This window comes from Podarcis pityusensis, assembly GCF_964106645.2.
Source record: "Podarcis pityusensis genome assembly, chromosome: 3".
Taxonomy (NCBI): domain Eukaryota; kingdom Metazoa; phylum Chordata; class Lepidosauria; order Squamata; family Lacertidae; genus Podarcis; species Podarcis pityusensis.
In genome coordinates this window covers 45423386-45445997 of record NC_138026.1, presented here as the reverse complement: position 1 = coordinate 45445997, position 22612 = coordinate 45423386, and the positions used below count along the sequence as shown (strand labels likewise).

Genomic DNA, 22612 nt, shown 5'->3' with positions numbered 1-22612 from the left:
TGTCAGATGGTTACATCTGAGAAGTAGATAATTTGCAACTGTCAGAAATACAAGGCTAACAATAGAATTCTAAATAAAAAAATCCTTCCAGTAGCACCTTTAAGACCAACTAAGTTAGTTCTTGGTATGAGCTTTCGTGTGCAAGCACACTTCATCAGATACCAAATACTTCGTATCTGAAGAAGTGTGCTTGCACACGAAAGCTCATACCAAGAACTAACTTAGTTGGTCTTAAAGGTGCTACTGGAAGGTATCTGAAGAAGTGTGCTTGCACACGAAAGCTCATACCAAGAACTAACTTAGTTGGTCTTAAAGGTGCTACTGGAAGGATTTTTTTATTTTGACTATGGCAGACCAACACGGCTACCTATCTGTAAATAGAATTCTGTGCACCCAGCTACCCAGAAGTCCCACTTAGTTCAGTGGTGATTACTCCCAGGTATAAGATTGTCACCTAACTGATAAATCTTTTACTCTTTTCAAGGCATTAGATAAAATATCTACCTACTGTTGAAACAGTGGTCCTATCAGATAAACAACAACAAAAAAGATTGCTTATTGCTTATGGGAGGGACCAAGCTCAGAAGTGGAGCATGAGCTTTGTTATGCAGAAGGCCCCAGGCTGAACTGGTGGGATCTCCAGTTAAAAGCATCAGGTAGCAGTTGATGTGGAAATATTTCTGCATCCTGAAATGATGAACAGCCTCTGCTAGATGGACAAATAGTCTTACCTGGTATAAAGCTGCTTCCTTTGTCCCCAAATGGAAACAGACTTTCATTTGCTGCCTTCTGAATCTTCATTTCAACAAAGCACTCAGTTCGTATTTAATTCTGACTGTGTGGTTTCAAAGCATGCCACTTAATACTTCGCCAAGGATAGAAAATGTTCACTTTGTCAATCAACTAGCATTCTAGAGTAGATGGAGGAAAATGCACATTTTTAAAAAAATGTATTTGTTTACCAAGGCCAGATTTCAAATAATTAGGAAACTAGTTCCATGAGCTAAACGGGTCTTTAGACTTATTTTTACTCAGTAGAAGCCTTCCATGCTTCATAGAAAACTGCTTTTGGAACTGTACCTTGTACGCAGTATATAAAATGGCATAGAAGGTCACATGTGTATTTCACTAAAGAGTTGAACTCACAAATATTTTTTCTTTGAATCCTATATTGAATCTTAGCTAGAAATTTTAATTTTTTTTCTAAGCCTGTTTTCTCCCAGAAAGAAACTATCTGAGCCAGTGTAAACACCATTACTCTATGTATTGGCCAGTGACTGCTGTATTACAAACAAATAAAAAATGGGGGGAAGTTTTAAAAAGAAATGGTAAACAATAAATTACTATTCAGTGCACATAACCAGCTATATACATAGCAGGATTTCCAACAAAATATAAATAAGATAGCATGCCAGTGGCTCAGGAGGAATAATTTGTGCAACCATGGTGCACCAGTTTCACATACAGATCTCTAATAAGTGTCCACATAAGTTACTTCTCAGTTTTTCTCAGTACACATTGCAAAAAATGATATTTGTGTTTGCATTTGATGAAAATATAACAAGAAGTCACCATAGCGCTGATTGCTTTAACAAAATAATTAAACTTCTGTTCAGGCTGCCAGCTCTTAATTCCTTTTCAAAGTCACATCTATATAAAATAAAATGATCAACTCTCCAAATAAGTCAACAACACAGAACATGGCCAATGTCCGTGACATCATTAGTCTTTTTTAATGAGATACCTTTCTGTGGAAAGTAAGGAGAGTTTTGGATGAATGATCCAGAGATAGTGTAACTGGAATATGTTGTATCCAGGAAACAAAGATGTCACATATTCTGGAGGGATTCCCCCCACCATCTTCACTTGGAATAATGGTTTTGTTAGATTTTAAAAATATATATGTAAAGTGCAAGTAAGGGATAGGAGTTTAATTCCAAAACCATTTTTCTAAATTGCCAACCGACCTGTATTCCTGGTGTCTTTTTACATGGTCACAGGCAAGGCATGCATGTGATTCCCAAAATCGAGGAAGGTGCACTGAAAAATCCTTCCTCCAGTCGAAGTAGCTAACATACAGTTTATCATTTTTGTCGAGCAAAAGAAGATACTCTGAGAGGTCCCTTGGAGAGAGAAAATCCTCCACGTGAATGAAAGAACTAGCAGGGATGTAATTCTCATAGTTTTCTCTAGGAGGACCTAGAACGACTGGCACAGATCCAGCAAGAAAAGCATTGTAAAGCTTCTCTGTGATATAGTCTCTGTGGATAGAATTCTCAAAGGAAAGGTAAAACTTACAAGCGGAGATGGTTGGGATCAAATTTTTATCACTCACATAGTCTCCAAATGCTTGTCCATAGGTATGGATCTCAAGGTATTTACTTAGTTCATTATAATATTTGACCCTAGCATGCTCTGGGTTCCAGTTACTCACCACCCAACACACCAGTCTTTCTTTATTCGGCATTTCAAATGGAAAGGAGCTTGTGCTAACTACCATAAAGCCATAAGGCACTTGAATGTCTGAATCTCGACGATAAGTGAGGGTCAAATTGAATAGATGCTCAATCCCACTCTTTTGTGGAGTGTGTGTTGGTGATTCCAAGTTCATCCAGATCCATTTTTGAAATGGTGGCCTAGGTTGCTGAGGTAAATTAGTCAGATCCCAACTGATATCTCTGTGGTGAATAAGAACGGCATGAGACTGGTTATATAGTGTGCGGTCTGTAGTCAGATGGCACCCGTGGATGTTAAATGTTGGGCAGAATTTCAGATCAAATGTCTGGCCAAACGGCCATACCCATATCAGAATAGTTGTCTCATTGATATAATCATTTTTGGTGGAGAAGAAGTTCTTCATTTTTAGAACAGAGCTGGCTGATTCAATGGGACCAGATATCCAGCTGTTTGTCGGTTTGATATAAATAAGCAGACATGCCATGAAGCATCCCAGCACAATGAAGATAAACAGAAATGGCCGGAAAATTCCTTTGGGTGATGATGTCATAATTTGATCTGTGAAGGGAAGATGGAAATAGGAAGTCATCATCAAGCGTTAAATTATTGTAATGTTACCCCATGGTAACAATGTCATACATTATACATTATTGTTCCACTAAGTGGTGGAACAACACCATCTGAGAAAAATCTGCTTCAGGAATCCTATAAGTAAATAAATGGCTCACTGGTAGAGCAGTTGTTCTGCATGCAGGATTTCCCAAGTTGAGTCACCAATATTTCCTAATGAGTTGTTGTTTTGTTGGCAAAATTTTCAAAATATCAGGAAAAAGCAGGTGAAACATTTGTTTGAGCTATATTTGTAATTGATACATCTCTTTCCATAAGTGTAAATCAATACTTCAAGGGACATTGGAATCTAATTTACATCTCATCTAAGTTACTGTTACTTCTTCCCATATTCCCCCTTGGATAGAGAATATGTCAGATGGATGGAGTGATATGCAAGGAAATCCTTTATCAAACATTATCTCCACAACCCCTCAATATTCCTGCAAGCAGCTGCCTTAGCAGAAATGAATTAAACTCTGCTAAAGTACCGTATTTTTCACCCCATAGGACACACTTTTCCCCCTCCAAAAATGAAGGGGAAATGTGTGTGCATCTTATGGGGCGAATGCAGCCTTTCGTTGAAGCCTGGAGAGCGAGAGGCGTCGGTGCGCACCGACCCCTCTCGCTCTCCAGGCTTCAGGAAGCTATCCGCAAGCCTCGCGCGCCCGGCAGGAGGTCCCACCAGGCGCGCAAGGCTTGCGGGTGGCAGCCTGCAGCCCGAAGCACGGGGTGTGCTGCAGATGTCCGCAGCCTGTTCTGGGGGCTGGGGTCAGGGGAAGCTCGGGCTTCCCCCACGCCAGCCCCGCGCCTGGGGGGAAAATATTTTTTCCCCCCTTTATTCCCCCCCCCAATCTAGGTGCGTCCTATGGGGCGAAAAATACGGTAGATGGGTGGTTACATTTTTACATGTTTTAAATATAATAGTAATAATAAGTTTAATAAAATATTTTATGGAAAGATTTGAAGGAGAGTAAAATGACCTGATAGCAAATAAACAGTCTAATATTCTTTTTTCTTTTATTTATTTATTTCAGCAAAAAAACAGTCTTTGTGGCAGCTTAAAGACACAGTAAATTTTAGTCACAGTAAATTATTTTCCCAGGATACTCAAATCACAGTGATTGGGATTTTTATTAAAATCGTATTGCTTATGTTTGATGCATTTTGTATGTTCTTTTGATACAGAAGATCAATTTAATTAATTAATAAATTCTACAGAAAGGTTTAGTTCAATTTATGGGGATTTCTATCAATAGCTCTTAGCTGTGATAGGTACATGGAGTCTTTAATTCAGAATACGAGAGACAAGTCCGGTTGGCTGCTGTTGGAAAGAGATACTTGTTGCTTTGTGCAAAACTTTGCTCCTGGTTTCTATACCTTACTACCACCCTTAATGTCCCAAACAAATTTTGATTGCTGCAAACTGGGAGCCCCAGTGAATGCTAACTTTGCACACCCACCATCATGTTAAACTGTGAAAATTTCTACCATTGATGCAGGCCAACACAAGTTCTCATGGTTGTAATCCTCTTGCTAAGAATGAATCTCAATGAATGAAAAAAATGCCAAATTCCTCCACGGAGAGTTTCTGTCTTCTCTCATTCATCCTAACAACATAAACATTTGTGTTTCTTATACAGTGTGAATCATATAAGATATGCTAGTTAAGTTATTGAATATTTATGTTTTCCCAAAAAGATAATACAATCTGAGTAAAAAAGGCAGAACTTCATTTTGTTCTGACTAATTATTTTTAATAAGACACTCTATAAATTTAGTAAAGTGTATTGATTTCTGGAGAAAAGGCAATCCAGAAGAAGAAAGAGAAAGAAAAATGTGTCTTTACATTCAGGAGAGAAAAGTCCCACAGAGAAAAATCAATAATGCTCTGTTATGAGAATGAGTCACACAAGTCAGATCATTCACTAGTGATTACAGTGAGAGAAATCAAACATTTGATTGAAGTCAATAGCATAGCTCTCATTGAATTTAATGGTGTTTGATTGCACCCAATAATGGTAGATTATGTCCAACAACTGTACATAAAGCTAAGTACCCCAACAGATCAAAGCAAACAAATATAATGAAAAGGTACCGCAGAAACCAGAAAACTAGAACATATAATATTAAATGTCTTTACAAACATTTCTATTGAAAACTATAATATGTAAAATCTTCCCCTCCCCCTTAAAAAATACTATGAAAATTTGATCTACATCATTGTTTAATACATAAGGTTTAATTTACAAGCCACCATCATCTGTAAGGAAGCTAACTAAAATTTTCCACATCAAATTATTTACTGCTCAGTAATACAGCTATTTTTATTGCAGCTCTTGAAAAACAAACAATACATTTATGTTATGAGTGTATAACAGACAATTGCTTTTGATTTGCTTGAGAATGTAGATCTTGCAAATAACATCAATGAATGTTGCACTGACTGTAAATATGTGCAGAATAATCAAGTCCAAGGTAAGATTTCAATGGAAGCTGGAGCCAAACTAAATGGTTGGTGGTAGATACAGGGACAGGAAACACACATGTTGCAAGAGAAGTTGGGAAGAGGGTCGCAGGAGGAAAGAAGCATGAGAAAAGCTTTTCATGTTCTCAGCATCCATGGCCCAGTGCTACCTGCAGAGCACTCCCTTCTACTCTTACCTAACCCTCCCTCCAACCCAGCCTGGGGATATGGCTTTCCCTTCACCTTCAGACGCAAGGGATGTGTTGTTGTTGTTCTTTAGTCGTTTAGTCGTGTCCGACTCTTCGTGACGCCATGGACCAGAGCACGCCAGGCACTTCTGTCTTCCACTGCCTCCTGCAGTTGGGTCAAACTCATGCTGGTAGCTTTGAGAACACTATCCAACCATCTCGTCCTCTGTCGTCCCCTTCTCCTTGTGCCCTCCATCTTTCCCAACATCAGGGTTTTTTCCAGGGAGTCTTCTCTTCTCATGAGGTGGCCAAAGTACTGGAGCCTCAGCAAGGGATGTAGCTTCAATGTAACTACAGAATTAACTATGGGTCCTTTAATGATTGCAGACAGCTATCCATTGTGGTTCTGGAAAAGAGGCTTAGGGATTCTATAGCAGGCAGGGTAATGTGGGAAATGTTTCCTAAAGGAAAAAAGTTTCGGGGGGAAACTCTCCCCTAAACATTTTAAAGAGCATAACAGATGGCTCAGCAGAGCTTCTATACTTCCAGTGTTCCAAAGATAGTAATACCTGACTGGAATTCTACATTATTTCAGATAACAAATAGAACAAAATGCTTTATCATCCAAATACGTTTTTTGGATGGATAATCCTTAGCTGATAAAGTTAAATGAAATGGAATAAATTCCAACTGTTCTGATACCAGCCTTGCAAACTGAACGTGCTTCTGTAGAAAAGTTCTAATACAATTTCAAAACCAGACTAAATATGATCAGTCTCCCATAAGTCAGTTGGAAAGGTACTTTAAATTTGAGTTTTGTGAAAGTCATGAATATGTAATTTGGAAACTGATGTTGTTTTACCACTCTAGCCATTTCTCCTTTTATTTCACCAGGATTACACACTGTTCCTTTCTTAGCTAAAATAGAGGGCTTTTCTTGGAAGGCATGCTGCCAAGGAAAATCTGTCATAAACTGTATTTTGTAATGTCATTTCTACAAATTCTAAGAATAATCAACATATTTCCATGGCAGTTATTTTAAGCACAAAGTTCTGATTAACCATTGTTTATTGAAGCAAGCCTACATCATAAACAAAGGTTTGAAGTTGGCACGCTTGAGTAAATTGTAGTTAAAACTAACCACCGTTTGGATAAACTGAAGTTGTGGTAAAAAGGGAAGGGACAGCCTGCAGGCTACATTTGATATAGTGTATCAGTGCTGTATCTGTGTAGAGGATTTGATAATATGTTTCACATATCAGTTTTACAGCCTCGGTTTTCTTCATATTTGTACTTTTGTCTCACATTTCAATGGCATCGAAGCCAATAAAAAGGGATCAGCAATGGTTTACGGTGGTACCTCGGGTTACATACCCGTCAGGTTACATACGCTTCAGGTTACAGACTCCACTAACCCAGAAATAGTACCTCGGGTTAAGAACTTTGCTTCAGAATGAGAACAGAAATTGTGCTCCAGCAGCGCAGCAGCAGCAGAAGGCCCCATTAGCTAAAGTGGTGCTTCAGGTTAAGAACGGACCTCAGGAATGAATTAAGTACTTAACCTGAGGTACCACTGTATTTAGGTGTGACCATCAGCAATAAGGGTTGTTTCCTCAGAATGTACCTTATGCCAAAAGAAATCTTGTGATTTTGACACATGAGATCTACAATGGTCAGTGGATAGAGTTCACACTTGGCCATATAGTTTAGATCACCAGTTCAATTGCTTTGGGAACTTGACTATCAGTCATAGTTTCCATTTTTTCATAGTTTCTGAATACCACTTGCTGGAAACCACAGGAGGGGATAGCTCTTCCAGGTCCTACTTTCAGACTCTCTATAGACGTCTGGTTGGCCACTGTGAAAACAGTACACTAGACTAGATGAGCCACTGGACTATTCCAGTAGGTTCTTATGATCTTCTATTTATCATGGGAATGGTTCTATTTAATTGCCATCTCCAAATTTTACTTATGTTCATGTTTTCCTTGTCATGCCCACTGGCTTTTATATTTATTCATATTTATATGTGTTCATCATTGTATAGATATTTATTCTGTTTTTATTGTTTTGTAAATCTTATGACATTTTTAGCCTCCTTATTGCAAGCCATATTGAAGCTATCTTGTGAAGCGCAAGGTGTAAATAATTTAAATGCAATGAATAAAATCACAAAACAATGGCAGGTTGGATTTTCTGGTCTTTTGCATGTGGTACACCACTGTACTAGGGTGGGTGTGGTGAGGAATTAGTGAGGCCATAAGCCTCACTCCATAGTGTAGGAGCCAGCTAAAATGAAAATCTTCCTTGCTTTTTTGGAAAATCTTCCTTGTTATTTCTTGCCGCTAAGAACCATTTCTTAGTATCCTGCATCAATCCTAATTAATACAATTTTAGGATGAGGCATTCAATATTTTCTTGATTTCTTTCTCCCTTTCTATAAGCCCCGTCTCTCACAAAAGACTGACATTTCCAAATCAATCCTATTCTGCTACTGTGTTATGTGTGCTGCATCACTGATCAGGCATGTAGGTAGCCCATTACCAATGTACATTGTTTTCTTCTATAGCAATCTAGAAATCCTCCATTGTAAAGCTAAGGAAACATACTCTCAGTGGATTCATCATATTGTTTAATGTCCTTTTTTAGAATGACAATATGGAGGAGGCATCTTTGATGAATTTCAGTAAAGGGGTAATTTTCATTTTCCTTCCGAATCCCTCTGGTACTGGAGCTAAAAAAAGAAAAGTACTAAGAAGAAAATATGATGATGTGCAACCAGAAGATTAAATATTAAAGGTCAGCAAGTGCTTGCTTTATACTTCTTGCAGCACAAAATCATACATAAAATTAATTTTTAAAAGCTGCTTATAGAACTGTTGTGCAGTGTATTACGAAGCTACTGAATTTTAGACAGAGATTTGAATTTTAATGTAAATCCATGGGGAAGCTATCAACATCTAAAAATCTGCACATCATAATAAAACACACATTTAAATCTTAGGATGGACTCAAATGATTTTTCTTCTTCTTATCACCATGAAGTTGTTCCCCTCCCCATTGCCTTGTAATGAGATCTACTTCACACAAAGGATCATAACAAAAAAGTTTCAGCTGCAAGACTTGCATTTGGCAAAGCTTATTCAAGACCCAAACTTGTGTAGAATTTATCTATGACTCAATTCCATCCAGAACACATTGTGTAGGCAGTTAGAAAAGCCCTTCCTAAGCATTTAGGGCAAACAATTATGTCTATAGTTTCTTTTTTTCATAATCAGGGGTGGTCCTGACATGCAGCAAGGTGAAGTGACATTTTGAAGTTGGGGGCAGGCAGAGGAGAGTAGATAAGCTGGTTTCTGCAGGGTGCAAATAAGACTTTTAAAGCATTGGCTAGGTGGAGAGGGCACTTGCATCTCTGCTTGAGGCAGCAGAATGTCTTGGGACAGCAGTATACAGAAAGCTTGACAGCACTATATATGTCAGCTAGCACATTGCTTTATTATCTTTTATTTTAATCAATTTTAGTCAAATTTTCTTCCTCACCTGACTTGACAAGGCTCAATAGGACAAAATTTGAGAACTTCAGCAACAGAAAAATGTGTTGAATTCAACTTTCCAACTTGTTTAATAGCAAACAGCTTTTACTAGATTCCACAGCTACCTGAGTTCCACAGCTTGGGCAGCTAATGTGGGGCTTTCCTAATATTGTGGACTACAACTCCCATCATCCATAGATAGCATGGTCAATGGTCAGGGATGGTAAAAAGTAAAAGGTAAAGGACCCTTGGATGGTTAAGTCCAGTCAAAGGTGACTATGGGGTGCGGCACTTATATTGTTTCAGGTCGAGGGAGCCGGTGTTTGTCCACAGACAACTTTTCTGGATCATGTGGCCAGCATGACTAAACCGCTTCTGGTGTGACGGGACACCGTGACAAGTGCTAGAGTGCACGGAAATGCCGTTTACCTTTCCCCCACTGCCGTACCTATCTACTCACACTGGTATGCTTTCGAACTGCTAGGTTGGCAGAAGCTGAGAAAGAGCAATAGGAGCTCACCCCATCACATGGATTCTAACCATTGACCTTTCAATTGGCAAGCCCAAGAAGCTCAGTGGTTTAGACCACAGTGCCACTTGCTTCCTATAAGTCAAGGAAGATGACGAAGAGGAACAGCATATGTAGGAACCATGTTGAATACCCCTGTTCAATAGGAGATCTATATTGTAAATAGGAATCTTCTGTAGGAGCTTTCTCCAAAGCAGCACTATTGCATTTTTAATACAGAAATTTTCAGAATGAGACATAATAAATAAGGATTGTAAGAGGTTTTCCCCTGAAAGACTATGAAAGTAAAGAAAAATGGTTGTATGACAGCTTGGACAGGGTGGTCGCCACAAGCAGCAATAGCAGTGCTATTTTTCTAGAAAAAGATTTGCCAGAACTCACCATGAACACATCCCTTGTTTTCTCATAATAGCAATGGCCCCACCTGAGAGGTACCAGAACTGAGTTCTGTTGAGATCTGGCAGGGAAAAAAAAGCCCTGAGCAATAGGAACGTGTATGAGAGATGTAGTTAAAATGCCTATGTATTTTAGGAAAGTAGGTATAGTGTTATCTACTCCCAGAAAAGAAAAGATGTGCATTTTATATTGATATGACTACAATTCTAAAAATATGTCAAGTGTATCAGAAGCCTAAGGCTATTTTAAAAAGTATTTGAAACACTGTCATACAAATAAATCACAGAAGCAACTACAATCTGAAGATCAATAGATATCTAGAAAAATATTCTGCCTGCGCCAAACAGATACCCTTCATTAGATGAGTTTGCAGTTTCCTTCAGGAAAACAGTACTGTTTTCACCTAGCTATGTGTCTGATAAAAGCCAGTCCCAATAAATATGCCAAGTATCTGTTGCTATTCTTTGGTTAGTTAATTTACGAAAAAACAGGTCATAATTATACACCATGTTCCTGTCTAGTTTTAAATCGCCCCCAAACAATAAAAGCAATTTATAACTTCCTTTTCATTAAGTTTTGCTAGACCAACTCAAAAATTTTATGTAAAAGTGGTCGGTGTATATTATCCTTCAGGAAAAAAAAAAAAGAATACATCATGAAGTGTCTGGTTTTTTTAATTGCCTGGAAATTTTCAACTATAGAAATGGCAACTGGATCATATAATTTGTAGTGTTAAATTCAGGAGAAGTTACTCCTAACAAAGTGTTTAGGATTAGAGTTGAGGCAGTTATGGCTGCTTTAGGATTAGATGTTCTCTTTCAAGCTGCCATTTTTGGGAGTCAGTGAAGCAGAAACAAATGGCTATTGTCAGGGATATAAATGTTGAGGCTGCAGGCGTATTTCACACAACTCAATTAAAGAGTCTCAATCATTCTTAAAGCCAGCCAAGAACAGGTCCAACTTTCAATAAAATGCCACTGTATTCTTGATATTAACTGGAACAATGCTTGTTAAATAATCAGAATAGCAAGCTAGGTTGCAATCTGCTCAACATACAGCAGATGAAATCAAGCCATTGAAGCAATCAGGGCCAAAATGATCCGCAAAGAGACTGACAGTGGTCTGACAGTGGTTCACAAGCTATTTTATTCGTTTATTTAGGATATTTATAGATTACTTGATCAAAAAGCTTTCCATTTATGAGTGATCGGAGGAATAGGGTAATCTCAATCTGTGCATTGGTTGGGTTGCATTGTTTCACAAGCAGCTCTGGAAACAAATGGCTGCTTGTGATGAAATCAATGTGAAATAACAGTGATTGCATAAAATGTACATGAACCATTTTCCCACAAATCTAATTTTGGTGTGCAGGTCTCACTTTTGCCTTTGGTTGCTTGGAAGTGCCAGGGCAAAACTGTGGCATGACTGATTGGGGTTAGGCATGTGACACAGAAAGTATAAGCGCGGAAGTAAATTTTGATAGAAAACAAATATTTAAGTAGATCTGGAGTTTATATGTGAACTCTATTTTGAAACATATGGACTATGAAATTCTTGACTTTGGATTCATTTATTTTAATGTTGTGTTGAGGTTGCTGCAGTTTGGGCATTGTGTATCTTTGATATTTCTGTGTTTTATTTTTTCTTATTGTGAGTTTTTAAAGTTCTTTATTTTTTTAATCCAATTTTTAGCCCAGATGCTGCCTTTACAAGGAAGCTTAGAAGACTCTAAAACACATGAAAGTAAAATTACAACACACACACAAAATGGCAGCTGCTAAATATTTTATTTCCAAGTAGGTCAAACTTCAGGAAAACACACTTGAAAAAAATGTATCTTCTAATAACTGACATATATTCAGAGGTTTAGAACTTTGTATACCAATCTCAGAAATAAAACTTCTAAAAACCACAGTCTCATGTTTCAAAAACTTGACTCAATTTCAATTCATGCAACATTTAAATTCTGTTCTGTTCTAGAATTACATGTGGTTTTAAAAATGTAAACCATGGTGCTTAAAGGATTACCAGTAGATTGTTAAAGGACAATGTCAACTTCACTGTCAATGGAAAGAAAATGCTGCAGATACACTTGTGACATAATTTGAAATGTTGGTATACTTTGAATATCCAATTTGCTTATCTCTTCAGCATCATATTCGTTCCACTTTCATGGCTGAAGAGATCTCAATCCCCCTTTTTTGTAAAAGCCTGTATTCAATTAAAAAAGTATTTCCTTTTACAACTTTTTATATTGGTTCTTAAAAGATCAAATGCTTTCCTTCATCTCTTGTGTATACACTTGAACCTGCACTCATTGTCCCATCAAGAGTTTCCTTTAATTTGATCTTCAGAAAGATTCTATCCCTCAAAGGATTTTATCAGTGCCAGTTCCTTTGTCTACAGACAAGCCTTTATGAGAATGAGGGCTGTTTCCTTACTCCCTTGGAACAGGGGGTTCTTTTCACTAATTTTAATAACTATTGTAAAAAAACACAGGGACACATTTTCTATGTTTGATGTCTACATTTTTTCTATTCCCATTTACAACTACATTTTTATTTCCATAATATGTTTTCTGGCAAAAGTCATTATAAAATGCAAAACATTTTGATAGTGCATTATGTTAAAAACAAGGCGTATATGCTTTTGAATATAACCACACAGTTTCCTTTTCCAAAGGAAGAGGAGCTGCCATTATTTCCCTTTTTGCTGCAGCCCCCTGAGCCTCATTGAATTAGCTCCAGAGGCTTCTCAACATAAGGCTGTTGAGTTCTGGTGCTGAAGATGGAGTCTGAAAATTCTCAATGCACTCATGGATAATGAGGTACAGCCTTTCAATCTCAGCCATGCAGTATCAAGGTCCAAGGTCATATTACACATAGCACATGCCTAGACCCCTAGTGCTGTATCATGTTCTGATATGATCAGCCCCACTTTTTAAATCTTGAAAATATTCTGTATTTCATTCACACAGAACCCACAGCACATAGCTGGGCACACAGCACTAAGCTGTGTTTTTTTTGTGTGTGTCATTATATTTGCTTATTTGTTTTAGAATATACTCTACATCTGAATAAAAAAAGTTTTAAATAATCTTCAACGCATGTACAACAATGAGACCCTTTCATCTTTCCATTGAAATAAGGGTGTACATTAGTTAACTGGTTCTATCCTCCGCAACTGAGTATAAATAGTTCTTAAGTGACAGGGTGAGCTCCCATTGCTCGGTCCCAGCTGCTGCCAATCTAGCAGTTCGAAAGCACATCAAAGTGCAAGTAGATAAATAGGTACCACTCCAGCGGGAAGGTAAACGGCGTTTCCGTGCGCTGCTCTGGTTTCACCAGAAGCAGCGTAGTCATGCTGACCACATGACCCGGAAAAACTGTTTGTGGACAAACGTTGGCTCCCTCGGCCTGTAAAGTGAGATGAGAGCCGCAACCCCAGAGTCGTTCATGACTGGAGTTAACTGTCAGGGGTCCTTTACCTTTTAAGTGGCACAATTGCAGCCTCATGTAGACCAGTTCAATGTTATATGGAAAGGCAAGTATCTTTTCTTAAAGGAGAGCATTAACTGTTCACCTCACTTGTAAAAAAAAAAAAAGGTTTAATGAATGTCCAACCTTGTGTGTTGGTAAAAAAATAAGACACCTGCAGATCTACGAGCATGCAAAGAGAATTCTTAAGACTTTATATACAAAAGTAGCGCAAAACAGGAAATAAGTGATGCAATCACCACTACTATTGCTGCCACCACACATGTGTGTGCAGTTTCCAGTGGTTACGAACACACTCTTTCAGTAACTGGCCTGGGCCACTGTACATCATTCCGAGTCCTCAGAATCTGGAAATACTATACTCGACTACCTGGTTATGCCTTCTACACCAGGAAGATTCATCACCCTGCCTCCATGGATATTCAGTGTTGCCAACAGTAAATTCCCTCTAGGATATGCCTAGCAAGAAAGCCAGTCCCTTTCACCCTCACATTCTTCTCTCCTAGACACATACAATTTCACATCTGCCGTTATGCTCACCACTGGTCCTGATATGCTCCTTCTCTGCTCCAATTTCAAAGCCACATAAACCATTTGCTTCTCTCACACTCAGCACACACACATACACACACGTTCTTCCCTAGCCCTTTACAAACTCAAACGTCCTCTGACTGTCTCACCCCGGCAGGCAAGTAAGCCGTGTTCTCCCTCTCCCTAGCTCAGTATTGACTCCGATCTCCTGCTTGTACCGGTTGGTGAGCACGCTGGTGAGCAAACTGGGCACTGAGCTATGTTCTGATCAAGCAGTTCCCTGATATCAGCATTTCTTTCCAAATCTTAAGGCAGAGCCTTGTATTGCAGTCCTTTGAAAGCAGCCACCAATGCATATTTCAGTTTTAAGAAAGGTTTGAAGTGCATCTCATGTACATCCAACTATAGAAGTTACACCATCTGAATTCTCTATTTTCCCCCCAATGTCTGCTGTGTTGACAGTTATGGGCTCCAAACTAATTTAACCTGTTGTTTTGAAACTGTGATGAGTACATTTGCTACATCGGTTTTAGTGGCTTCTGTCCCACTAAAATCTAAGTATCAAAGAAATAGCTCACTGCCCTTTTTACAGAGATGCAATCTGAATTGCAACTAATTATCCCTTTATGGGAACATGCAAGTTTTCCTGGCCTTGGTGATGTAACTATACCTTTTCTTCAAGTCACCAATCCTTCATTATAAACCCACTCAGTTTTCTTCATCTCTCTGTTTATTAATACTATTTTGAATGGTGTTATTGGTGATTTCATTTTAACTAAGTAGAGCAGCTTTCCCCCCAAAAAATAAAATAAAAATAGAAATAGTTATAAGCTGCTAAACATTTAGATAATATCACAGCTGGGTGCAACAATAAAACAAAACCAATAAAAGACAGTACTTGAAAAAATAGCAAGTGCTATCAGTTAATAGGCTCATCTTTCTGAGAAAAACCTCTAAAAATAAATGTGGAGTGCAGGTTGGCATTCAAGGGAATATACACAATCTTAGTGTCTTTCTAATCTCAGTGGGTGGTGTGTTCCACAAGATGGCAGCCAATAAGACATGGAGTGAACCTCTGGTTCAAGTCACACTGTAAGGAAGTCCCCCACTGATGACCATAGTGAGTTATCTGAATTTGCACTTGGCAAATCTGTGATTTTGGATCAAATATGTTTCACACATGCATATTATCTGTAGTTTTGATCTTAGCAATTTATGAAGAAGGGTTCAAAACGTGACAGTCTTTTTCTAAGGCTGCCTCTTTGCATAAATAGTACATAATTTCTCTGCAATTTTATGAAAGAGCATAGATAAGTATTGCCCTTCTTCTGAGAGCATTAGTGTCAATGAATTTGGTCCCCTTGGCCAATGTGCTATGCAAATTGTAGCATATTATAATGCTTTCTATGATTAATCCCTCTCACTGTATTCAGAATGTGATGTACAGAATGGAAGTGGGACCATCAAGAAAATTTTGCAATATGGAGTGCTACAGTTCACTGCTCCAGTTAGTTAGCCAGAATGTTTTTTATCATCTATGAGTCCCCCTTGCCCCCCCCCATGCAAAAAAGTTTTTTTTGTACTTCCACAAACCTTTGGGTCCCCCAAAGCATAATGGTATCTCATGTGGGTGTGATACCATTTTGGCTACACAAGGTAGAACACAGATTTAATTTTAGCACCAGTAAAACCCATCAGCTTTGATTTCAAGTAATGTAGTGATGGTGCTATTGAGAGACTAAAATTACATGTGATGGTCATCTACCAAATTATTACTTATCATTAATCTGTATGTAGCTTTTACTTGAGCAAAACATGTTGTTATCGTACTGCGTCATTTGAGAAAGCAAGTAAATTGCACCAAAGCAGCTGATAACACAAAGGAATTGACAAACATCATTTCCTCAGGGTTTATTGTATTTCTAATTCACTTACTTGAAAAGTGAAGCATTGTGCTGCTGCATACAATGTGGTGTGTGTGTGTGTGTGTGTGTGTTTAAGTGTGTGTTTAAGAGTTTAAGTGTCCTACCAGTTAGCATATCTTCCTGGTTCAGCTCATTCCAAAGGTAGTAAGAGTAACAACAACTGCTACTACTTTTTATTCTTCATATTTCACCCATCTGACTGGGTTGCCCCAGCCATTCTGGGTAGCTTTAATCAGTATGCCTATACACTCTCCACAGCAGTTATTTGTTTCTCTGGTTTTTCATAGTAAATTTATGGTTGCATATTCAGTATTGAATTATTGCAACATATGTGTTAGCTTGTATGTGTGAATGAATTTACTAGACCAGTTTACTAGACTCTAGAATTTACTAGACTCACAGAACAAATAGCAGATTCTGAACTTTCAAAGCCTTTTCCTTTTAGATACAATGTCCATGGATTCAGCTAGTCAATGGATTCAGTTCACATACTCAACGGAGAATTATCAAGCACTGCATAATCAAGAAAGGAGAAATTATGCTGCGTACATGCATTTGTGAATCAGGCTGTCCCTTGCAACTCATTGTGTATTCTCTGTACATATTCTCACACCCTTTTGGTTCATTGGATGGGCTTGCATTTAAAAAAGGCAGAAATGCCTGCTGTGGTCTAAAAACAAGCAAACCACAAGCAAAACATTGAGGAAGGGAGGAAGGAAGGAAGGACAGAGACCTTGAAATATCTTTCTGGATTTATCAAGAGTCATGAACTGTGTACATATAGAGTGTACAAGAAAACAAAAAGGTGAAGGAAAGGGGACAATGGCTGATATGAAACTATTGCAAAAATCATTTGTCCAAATGACAACAAAACATAGTGGTAAGATTAGTATCCTGTGTCCCTCAGTCTGAAGCTCAGGGGGAAGCCATTTTAGAGCGGGCCTTTTCAGTGGTGAATCCCTAGCTATAGAATGCCTAAGGAAGCCTGCCTGGCTCCTGTTTAAGAATTATAAGTTCTGGTTTTAAATCCCTGTGGTATGGTGGGTGGTTTTAATTTACATATTTAATGTTATGTGCTAAATATGGTATTTTATCATGCTCATTTTGTATTTGAGTTTTTATGTTGATTGTCTATTAAGCTTATTGTGGTTTTATTATAATATGGTTTTATTTTTATATTTTATTCTTTTATTCTGCATGACAATGAGAAAATGTATTTTATGAGGCAGCTCACAAATCTGATTAATAAAAATAAAATGAAATGAAAGCAAGTGGAAGGAGGCATCTAACTAAAAGGGATTTACATCTGTGAAAACCTATGTATGCTTTGGAAAAATGAAATCCTTTGCATACTTACTTGGATGTTAAGTCCCACTGTATATTCTGGGACTGACTTCTGGATAAAGGTGAAGGTGAACAGGTCTGGTTTGCAAATCCAGTTCAAAATAGCCAGAACATTTGTAGCAATACCTAGTTGCTTTTCATCTCTGTCAATAACCACATATTGGCCACAGATATGACAGCTAAGTGGCTGTTCTTTTCTTCAGTTTGTGCTTTTCTGGTCCCTTCCCACTCCTTCTCCTCCTCTCCCGAATCTTATGCTGTTGTGTATGGCCCATTCCTCCTTTTAAAAGGGAAAAAAAAATCTTTTCAGACCTCTGCAGTCTATTTTTACACACAATCTAAATTTAGATGGCTTTCCTCTCCCTCTGTTTCTGTCACTGTTTTTCTCCTTCCTACTTCAAACCAGGGTTGATGCATCTTCCCTTTGCACCACTGTGTGTGGGAAGAAAATGTGTTAAAATTTGAAAAGTGCCTTGGAGATAAAAATTCAAGTAAGCACTGCACTGTCTGCCCCTGGCTAAGGATAAAATGGATCTGAAAGAGCACAAGAGATGGGCTGAGGGGTGATGCAGTGTCAAGACAGAGTAGGTCAAGTAAAGAAGCCTGTGTGTCTAGGGTATTAACTATGTGTGCTCAAAGAAAATAAGCTTGATGGGAAATATTGTGGCTTTCCCTACAAATCTTCATTAAGAAGAACCAAGAATGGGAGCTCATTAAAAACATGGCAAGAATACAAGCGAAAGAAAATAGGTCTATAATATAAAATGATAGTCGCTTAAGGGATTACTAATGGGATGTATTATTAAGACATAGAATTACATTCCATATGAGCCCTCATTATAGATGAGATCTTCCAGAGTAGCATTGCTCCAAGTCACAGAACCAATTCATGGGCCACTGGAGCAACACAAGAACCATTCTGCCAGGCTGAATCTTACATAAAGAAATACCAGATGGCTTGGATAAACAATGTGACCTCTAGTGGGAATGGGAAAGAAATCTGTTTCAATTCACTTTTAAAGGTGGATCAATTGAGTTTGCAGCCTCCAAAATAATTAACACTTTCTAAAACACAACCATCCTTCAAAATTGGCACTTATGCAAATTTTGAAATGCAGTTCCCCAACCAATGTTTATGAAGGTGCATATATTAGGTAACACTGTGCATAGAAATGAATACATTGGTGAAAATAACATACAAAAATGCAGTCCACTAAGAGAAATTGCTTGCATTCATTCTATTAGATGTATGTATGCATATGAAAGGATAAAGTCTCATGCCACTCCACCTCTCTCTCTGTACCCAGCATCTATGCCCGATCATGTAATAACTGCTACTGGATTGGGTCCATTCAATGACAATAAGACAGAAATAATGCATGTTATGGATTCATGGAATTGTTGTTTCCAGCTGTGTGGTCCTGTTGGCAGAAAACTCCTTTATTGCATTTGAATAAAATTCAGCAAACAAAGAACAAAAAACCCAATCCTGCAGGTATCAGCATACTTCAATTTTCACTGAAACATAATTCCTCTCTGCAACAGTCACTTCTGTTGCAAAAGGAACAAAATACTGAATTTATTAAAACTGAAATTAATTGCATATTTTTAAGGGATGGAACTTAGTCTCTTATGACCAAGCTCTAAAGAGCTGTGTAGTTTTGTAATTGCTGCCATAACTTTGGCTTTTAAGAAATGGTCTGCCAAAGGAATTAATGATAACATGAGGAACTTTATTAAATTAGCTGTATTTCTAGATACTTATTATTAAATGAGTGTTCAGCACTTGAAATAGCATCACAAAATCTTAGTCTCAGGGTGTGTGTGTGTCCCTACACATAATAAAGACAAATTAATCACTCTGGAATTCATAATATTTCAGCAATTTATAACAGGGTATGGCAATGTCACTTTTTTTTTTTTTGGCAATGTCACTTATGAAGTGTCATAAAATTCAGGGAACGTTTTTCTTTGAAGATAACATTTTCCTGTATTGGTAAGCTCTTATAATTTCAAGTATCAGGGTAAGTTTTATTTCTAGCATTAAATCAAAGACATTGTTACAGTTATTTCCTAGCAGCTACAGTAAACATGGATGGAGTAGATGCTCACTCAGATCTGAGACGTTTTGACATGGAATGGCTCTAGAACCATGCAACATCAAAAAGCAAATAATTTCTGAAATCCAAGCCACTTCATATGTCCATGTTACACTAGATAAAAAGAGACAGAAAGCTGGATTCTTCCCACATCTATTTCTGGGCCTCATGCAAGAGATGGGGAAATGTGATTATTATCCCTGCTACCTACAGCTAATCTCCTAAAGAAGTCGGAATGTCCCAATTTTGCATGGAAGTCAGGAAGGATGTCATATAAGGAAACAACCTTTTCAGTCTTCTAATTTGTGGAATGCATGCAAAGTAGATATTTAAAAATATGAATCTTGAAACAGAAAAGTTCAAATGGTCAATTTAATTTTGGCTTCTACTGCAATATACATATTTCCAGCACCCCCAAAGTGATATCATACAACTTTTTGTAAACTGCTTTGAGGTTGTTCCTCACCCTCAGTGGTATATAAGTTTATGAAATAAAATAAACAGCACTTGTTTATCAGTTCTCTAGAATTTGTGAACTTTGGGTAGCTTATCCCATTTTTTGTTCCCAAATGAGACTTGTACTTTTTATCCTACATCAAGCTTAAGAAAATTTCAGCTCAACAATGAATAAACAAATAGTACATCAATGGAACACCCATATGGTAATCAGCAGAGAAAGAAACCAATCACCCTGTAAAATTAAACCTAGGTGTAATTTCATGCATTCTATCTATGTGGCTGCTCTCTCCTACCTGTTTTTGATGTTTTATTCCAGTGTAGTGAAAAAAGCTCTCAGCACAGCTGATGTTATCTGCTTTTGCTATCTTGAGTTTTGAGTTTTGAACCTATTTTGAAAAGGTTTTTTATTATTATAGATAGCTAGAAACTGCAGTCCAGAGCACATCTAAATAGGCAGACTTTCATTTCATGACAGGGACAGTCATAGGTTCACAGATGCCTGAGGATGTCTTGCATAGGACTGCATTGTTTCAAAAGATTCAGCGAAGGACATTCAATTGAAAACATCCACCACACCATTCTCCCTATCTGTGCAAAGCTATAGTGTCAATGAGAAGACTATTATCCCTGAGGTAGTAGCTGTACATAGGTGTAGAGCTTTCACATGGGGCAGACAGATCCTAGTACTGTATAGTTTCCAGAGAGTTTGACAGGGGAACAGCATATGTGAATTGTGAACAGGATAATACCACATGAAATTTTTGAACTTGTCTCTGAAAACACTCCTATTGATTTAAACAAAATTGGCCCAATTGAAATGCCATTGTGCTTCTGTTTAAGTAGTCTGTGAACAGCTGTGAGATACTGTATATTTTTAGTAGTAATCATGTTTAACTGCTTGCATAACATAAAACTAATGTACAATTAAATTTATATTTAATTTCAGACTAATTTTAAAGACCATGAATATCCAGTGTTTATGAATAGTAATGGACACGCCAGTATGTCATAATGATGCATCAAAAATTACTATACTGTGCAGTGCAAATTGATGGTTTTTTAAAAATAAAAATCTAATCAATTTGAGTCCTTTTGAGATGTGGGTATAGGGATGGAAATAGAACAAACAATTATCAGAATGCTTCTTCAGCAAGGTAAGTGATGAAGTCCATTTTCTTGTTTTATGGAATAAGAATAACTGAATAATAATTTTGAATCCTTTTGCTTTCATAAAGTGAAAATCAAAAAATTATAAAATCTCAGATAAAGGTTTATTTTGTGTTTAATAACATATGGAACACCGAAAGGTCATGTATCTGACTGTTAATGATTTATAGTCATTCTTTGTCTCACTAGAAGCAACTGCAAGTTGTCAGATTTCTATGTCTGATTACCAAACACGCTTCTGAAGACTGAAAATGGAATTTGCTTTCTAACATGCCACTGTAAGTGAAACATTTGCTAACTTCTCCAGACCACCTAGCAACAAAATTCACATTGGCAGAGAAAACAAGTAAATATTTGTATGGAATTATCAAATGTAAACTTTTGGTAATCTTTGAGGTGCTATTGAAGAATTGCTTTTCGCTAAATCAGCCCTTCCAGCCATCTTTCCATTCTGCCCGTATCAGGGTTTATTCTAACCTGCAGTGCCTTTTTGCGCACTGTCAAAAAGAAAAAAGAAAAAAGTGCAGTGTGAAATAAGTTTTTTGTGCAGTTGGGCATAAGGATATTAAATAAGGATCTGGGTAGCTTCTAAAAAAAAGAAATAAATGAAAAAATATAAAAAGAAATAGAAAATGTCACCAACTTTGTGCTTGTCCTAGATAGCAAGGAGCACTTTCCAAAAGCAAAGCGGTGTGGTTTAGTGTTCATATGCCTGTGTCCAGAAGCTACAGCTCTACCCAAGCCTTGAAGCTATGCTTCTTGCTCAACACCTTCAGTAGAACTTAGGCCTTGAACCACAGTTAGTTTTCTCTCTTTCAGCAGGCACCTTGGCAAATAACAGGAAAGCTCCCCAACTGTCCTTTCAGCTTTTTGTGCAGGTTCTTTCACCTTCTTCCTCCAGCCTTCCTGCCTTTGTTTTGTCAATTGTAACAGCAACTGCAACATAGGACAGGTCTCTGCTATGCAATGCTACAGTTGCCAGGATTCCTGGAGCTTTATTCCTGTTTGAAAGCATTGTTTTTGTCTTTCATCTAACCTGGAAAAGTAATCATTGAAGAAGACTAGTATCAAATAACTAGTCTCCTGGAAAGTTCAGAAGGCCACATCTCAGGGAGACTCTCAGAAAGAGACAAGGCCATTATGCTCAACAGATTGCAAGGCTTTATAAGCCAAACAAGGTAGTCCAAGAAGGGTAAGGTCCCCAGATAAACTGAAGGACTAGGATATATATACTGAGGTACCCTATGATACATAACAATAGAGCTAATAAGAAATAAACTGTTGTTAAATGGAAATTTGACCTCTCTACAGATTTGCTTCTGCATACATGTGAACTTTCGTCTTCTTTGTGCCTTCATTTACATGAGTCAGGCAGCTTCTCTTAAATTCTAGTTCCTTTTGCAAAGAG

The 22612-nt window shown here is 37.7% G+C and overlaps 1 protein-coding gene across 2 annotated transcripts in view; it reads right to left on the bottom strand.

Moving 5' to 3' along the window:
• Positions 1–382: 382 nt before the first annotated feature.
• The window catches only part of FUT9 (fucosyltransferase 9), a 44102-nt gene continuing 21872 nt past the window's right edge, over positions 383–22612 (bottom strand). For both annotated transcript variants that reach the window (XM_080998753.1, XM_080998754.1), the window contains exon 2: positions 383–3015. In XM_080998753.1, the coding sequence (XP_080854879.1) occupies positions 1931–3015 (1085 nt within the window). In that variant the 3' untranslated portion in view covers positions 383–1930. The remainder of the gene's footprint in view (positions 3016–22612) is intronic.